This window comes from Neolamprologus brichardi, chromosome 1, assembly GCF_056152115.1.
Source record: "Neolamprologus brichardi isolate AB-2024 chromosome 1, ASM5615211v1, whole genome shotgun sequence".
In the NCBI taxonomy this organism is placed as follows: Eukaryota; Metazoa; Chordata; class Actinopteri; order Cichliformes; family Cichlidae; genus Neolamprologus; species Neolamprologus brichardi.
The window spans coordinates 29,084,611-29,090,610 of NC_142104.1; the positions used below are offsets into that span (position 1 = coordinate 29,084,611).

Here is a 6,000-nt window from a genome sequence, read left to right on the forward strand (position 1 = left end):
TATGCTGTGTTGCTAGGGTTACGTGCATGGCCCTACCTTGCCAAGTCCTGGAAAGCACCAACTCTGGAATGACGTCATCTTGAATCAGAATCAGAATACTTTATTGATCCCTGGGGGAAATTATTAAGTTGAGTCCCAACATCTGAGTTCCGACTTATGTAGAACGCATCACCTGGGTTAGCCCCGCGACAGACTGGTAACCTATCCAAGGTGAACCCTTCCTCTCGCCCTGAGGTACCTGGGTTAAATATAAATGTATTTGGATATATTTATATTAACACGAGATCAAATGAAGAGCTCTCCTCAGCTCTACAGAGCTTTCCTTTGATATCTTTCCCTAAGAGTTTTGGTTTTCTCTCACCTTCTCTTATCAGAGGTTCTATCACAGCACTCTACTGTGTTCAGAGAAAAGGCTTTTGAAAACAGACGTAAGTTGTTTGGCACATCCATTTTCACACATAAACTCTGGACAATATTGGGAGAATCGCAGCATTACATTTCTAAAAGTAAATTTTCAGCGCTGCTTCAGACTCATTCTTACTGAAAATACTCTTTTTGGGTGAGCCGAGTCTACTGTGTACACAGCGTGTGCAAGATGAAGCACAAAATACACCCATTCACCACGAACTGTCTAGTTAGGTGAAGTGTTCTCACATGAGCACAATTTGACATCGCAGACTGTGAGCTTGGTGGTTAAAGCTGTTTACAGGTTTGCAGTACAGGTCTTTGGTAAGTGGAACATAGCAGAGCATTTATCGGCCAAAGGGCTGGATGGACTCTAAAACAAAGTGAAGATTGAATTGACTGTGACCAGGTGCCTGTTATTTGTAGTAAATGCTAATCCTTCTCCGTGTCTGCTGGAGGTGAGGTGTGAATAGGACCTGTTTGCCAACACATTCACCATAACACCTTCAGCAGGTGATATGTCAATGCCGCGTTGTCACCTTGTTGCACTGAACCCAGGTGGCTTAAAGATTCATTAATAGATCCTCCCGAAGTTGAGACCTTAAGACGATCTCTGCAGCTTAAGTGTCACGTAAAGAAGCCCACATTTTCTGAATTAAACTAAGTATTGAAGTTTTTTTTGAATAACCTGCCGTCTTCGATCTACTACTGGTTTACTCAACTGTTCACAAAATGAATTAAAATGCAGCACGCTGGCTGTCCTTAAAATTGCATAACTAGTCATTTTATAAGGAAATCCAATGCTTCCCACAGATTGACCTCTTTGGGGTGCGGTTGGGTGGTTTGTGTTCATCAGGCTTCCAGATATTTGGAGTCAGCCAGCATCGCTCCATCTTTGGTTTTAGATGAATTAACACAGGTTGGAAAAGTGTTGTTGTAGGCAAAGAGTTTTAATCAGCTTGAGTAACTCTGTGCCTCGTGTGCTCTGTGTGCTACGTGCTCTGCTCCATCCCTCCCCCTCTCATACACAGTGACAGCCATAGACTGAAGTCTTTGGACAGCAGAGGAGAGAAATTAGCATGACTATGCAGTACTGTGAAAAAGGTTCGAGTCACCCCTCGTTCTATACTTTTTGCTAGGAAAAAGGGAAGTAATTGAGGTGCAGTTATTTTTTTGAAATGTGGAAACATGCATGGTAATGCAGCATATAACACAAAAACAGAGCAAGCTCGAAATTCAGTATTTGGTGACAGCCTGAACTCTATTATGCTAGCTTTCTTTAAGTAGTGTTCAGGGATATTTCTCCGGGCTTCTTGAAGGACATTCAAAGCTCTTCGTTGGATGTTGGCTGCCTTTTGTTGTGTTCTCTGATGATGATGATGATCCCACACTGCTTCAAAAAAGTTGAGGTCTGGGCTCTGGGGAGGCCGATCCAAAAGGACCGATAGTCTTCCACTGTGTGTTTTTCTATCTAAGTATAATTTGTAATGCTATGGCAGTGGGTTTGGCATCATTGTCATACTGAAAAATGAAGCTTTTGTCAATCATATGCTTTCCATTCTGCATTCATAATTACATAAATTACATACATTTTGACAAGATCGCCAACACTACTGGCTGAAATGTAGCCTAAACCATGACAGAGCCTCCATCAAGCGTTATTTACTGTTGTCACTGTTGTACCTCTCTCTGATCTGAATTTTAAAAATAAAATAAAATTCTTTTTGCTTAGTTGTCGGCCATGTAAAGACACAACACTGGTCCAAAGAAGCAATTTGAAAGACTTTCAGAAAGCCTGGAGGATTGTACGTGTTTTTCATTATGACTAACAGGATTTTATGACCTATCACTTTTAGAGGGTGTCAGGGTGGGTCTTTGTTTTTACATCAGGTTGCCATTGTCACCGACACAAAGTAACATGGACAGTCTAGTTAATGAATGCTTCAAGTGCTTCTTTCGATATCATGTTTGTTTCAGTAAAAATATACACAAATGTCACTGTGTCAAATTGCCAGTGGCAATTTTTCCTCGATTTTGATCCCAGCTGTCACTCACACAGCACTAAAAGGAAGTTTTTGTGATTTTGTTTTGTTTTTTTTGTAAAGGCTGAACAAGTCAGAGAAGTTGAAGTGTTAGAGAAGCCTTCAGGGAAAATAAAGTCTGCTTACGCTGGCACAACACCGCTCTGACTTCAGCTCTTCGGAGTTCAGCTGCCATCTCGATATTTTATGGTTTAGTCATTGCGCTCTTAACATCTAATATTTATTTTCCTCCTAAAATACATGCTACAATATAACCACTCTTAGACCTCGTCTGCTGGATGGCTCAGAAAAGCCTTTTTAACTTAGGCTGCGTTTCTGTGTGGGTGAATGTATCATTACAGTAATCTTGGATAACCTTTTGGCAGCACTCACCTAACAAAATTCCAGGGGTGTTTCCACACCTAAGCAGCACTCGCTCCTGGCAGAACAGACACACACTGACAGCCATTCAGAGAGGTTTGGAAATGGTGAGCAAACAGCACTTCTCCTTAACACCTTATTTATGCTGCTACTACCCACAGAGTTCAGCCATAACATGACAACATGAAAAGAAAGCATAAGTGACAACCACCGCCCCTGCCTGTCACACTTGTATCATTTTTTCCCCCTGCCTCAGCCACCGGGTGGGGGGGGAAGCAGCCAGTTAATGTCGTAGTTTGACAAACAGGAGGCTTGTGTGAGGCTGAGAGACGCTGGGTTATTATTTGCTTCGCAGTAAGAGACGGGGTCAACAAGGGGTATCGAAAACCGGCAGAGGTCGTCCTGTGCAGAATAGGGACGGAGCAGTAGACGGGCTGTGATAGAGAAATTCTGAATGTGATGAAAATTCGGAATGCCGTTCTGACAGACAACAAGTTGCACTCGCGATAGATTAGGAGGTCAGCTCCGGTCAATGGCTGCGAGGGTTTTTGTTTACGCGCCATAGCTACAGGCATTCGTATAAATAGCAACTCGATAAAATCCCTCTTCAACATTCTCAGCTGTTTCATCGGTGTAAACAGTCGCAGCAGAGGTTCCCATGAGTTTGGTGAGCAACGACTTGTAACCGTGGATCCACAACAAAAGCGGCTGCCGGTGTATGGTTTTACAAATAGAAGAGCATTAATCAGCAAGTTTGTGCAGGTGCTGCTTCAACTACCAAATCCAAAAGATTACCAAGAAATCCTTCACTGATGCATTCTTGGCAGATTGGAAGACATGCACAGACATAAATTTGTAATATTTATTTGTTACTACTGACTTTTCATATTTCCTGATTTCCATTGACTTCCTGCTGTTCTGTTTGCTACTGATATAAATTCTGTCTTTCTGCTGGAGATAAGACTGTTTGTGCAGATGGACTTAAGTCAAGCTGGGTGTTCGAGGTGTCACACAAGGATCAATATTAGCCTCCTTACTTTTTACTGCACACATAAATAACTTTTCTTTTTCTGCACACTGCAGTATCCAGTTTCTATGCCGACTGTTAGGGCAGCGAGGCAGTGAGGATACAGGAGTTGTAGAACAAAATCAACTAAACCAAGCTAGTGCTACAGGATCAGCTCAACTAATTACATAACAACAACATGATAATGAAAATTTCCATAAAATTGTCAGATGATGTGGTTCTCCAGGCTCATCCCGTTATTTTCCTCTAAGCTCCTCTTGGGCTATCTTAGGCCTGACTTAGCTGTTGTAGAGCCTACGATGCAGCCTTGCTAATTGGCCGCTCCTAGTTGTGGTCTTTTTCTTTCTGGTTCTTACTGTCTCTCAAAAAAATGCAAAAACTGTGAAGGCGTAAATGCACAGAAGGAAATGACGCTGCTGAACAGGTGAACCACAGTAGTTTTGCTGTTAGTGTCGACCTGACATGTAGTTACTCGGGATTTGCACGTCAGGTTACTACCCGAAGAAGTCTGAATTAGTCATCAGATGAAAGGATCTTGTGCCAGAGTTGGCCAGGCTTTTTTTATGTAATTTATGTAAGTCTAATCAGTCCTTCCTGTCCTTGAGAGCTGTGCATATTGAGGTAAACCCTCAGTATTTACATCCTGACGCCTCCTCATGATTGTACACCAGGGCAATGATACGGGTAGCTTCTTCTCTTCCTGACGTGTGATGTGAAGGAGGGTTTCTTAACTGAGGAACCAGTAATATGACCATGCACACCAGTGGTTTTGCGCTCTAGTGAGCCTCAACTTTTCACTTTACATTCGAAAGATCCCCACTTTGAGACCAGGAGGAGACACAAACAAGCTAGTGTGATCAAGACCATATAAATGTTAGCATCAGGAAAGACATCCAGTGCTTAAAAAAAATAAATCTCTGTTATACATCCAGATGCTCATCCACTATGGCGACCGCTTGGAAAATAATGGAGCAGAGCTGAAAGTACCTTCTTCTGTTCACCTGATCGTTTGGAAACTCCAGACGTTTTCTGCTTGTTTTTTTTAATTGTTTTTTTTTTTGGTTTTTTAGCGTAGTGACGATTTCTGTCAAGAGGGCTGATCTTGATCTTTAACCTACACAGGGGTTAACTGTCCAATGAGCCTTTAAAAATTATGAGACTATACAAAGTGGCTTTAATTCTAAACAGTTATTACAATGTTTATATTAAACCAATTGAATTAAAGCGTGACTGGTTCATTTTCAATCCACTGTGGTGGTGAAAGAGAGGATTATACGACACTCCTTTACATTTCAGGTAGTGTTAGATCCATACACGTACTCCTTTTTATCAGCTTTGTGTGTTTAGCCGTAGTTGTTGTTGAAGTATACTGAATCCAAATCAGGCCTGTATATGTATATTAAAAGGCTGTGGGCTAATCTCTCTTTGTCAGTGAATAAAAGGTCTCCCTGGTCTTTTTTCCTCATCATCTCACTGCCTCCGTCTCTCTCTCGGCTTGTCTTTGTGCATCTACCCGAGTCCGCCTGTAATCAGCAGGCCTTGAGCTCTCAGAAAGGTCACCCTGTCCCTTTGATGGTGTTTTGATTCATCCCTTCCTCTTTTCTCCACTCCCACCCTTCCCTTTCACCCCCATTTTTTTCTCACAGGGAAACTGGAGAGCCACTACCACCAGGGTGCCAAGAAGGGACTGGTCCCATCAGCTGCAGATTGACGGTAAACGAGAAGCTGAAGAGGACAAAAAAAGCAACTTCTTTCCCCCCACCGCTATTTTTGCCAGAAGTTTCCAGAGCTGCCATATTATTAGTATCAGTTTGGTCTTTGTTTTGAATTCCTGGCATTTGTATTGAATTAATCAATCCTGGTTAATTGTATAGAATACAAAATTGTACGATTACACCTTTTGTGAATGCATAAATAATTTTCTTTCTTGTTTCCATTAAAGAACGCGTTTGGCAAAATGGAAAAAGACTCTTTTGAAATGTTTCAATGATGCCATTTTCTCAGGGCGCAAGATATCATTTTCTTTTTTTAATGTTTTTATTAACCTGTCTGGTTAAATGAGGTGACAGGGGAAAAATGAGTTCAGCTTTATTTTTAGTTGAGAGCATAATAACCACAGGAGAAATGCGGTTCATCTCTTCTCGACAGAAGCAAGCCTGTCATTAC

The 6,000-nt window shown here is 41.7% G+C and overlaps 1 protein-coding gene across 1 annotated transcript in view; it reads left to right on the forward strand.

Annotated features, from left to right (window-relative positions):
- trip4 (thyroid hormone receptor interactor 4) overlaps positions 1 to 5,791 on the forward strand; it is an 88,182-nt gene extending 82,391 nt beyond the window's left edge. Inside the window, exon 13 of the mRNA XM_006793856.2 lies at positions 5,481 to 5,791. Within this exon, the coding sequence (XP_006793919.2) occupies positions 5,481 to 5,545 (65 nt within the window). The 3' untranslated portion in view covers positions 5,546 to 5,791. The remainder of the gene's footprint in view (positions 1 to 5,480) is intronic.
- Positions 5,792 to 6,000: the final 209 nt, after the last annotated feature.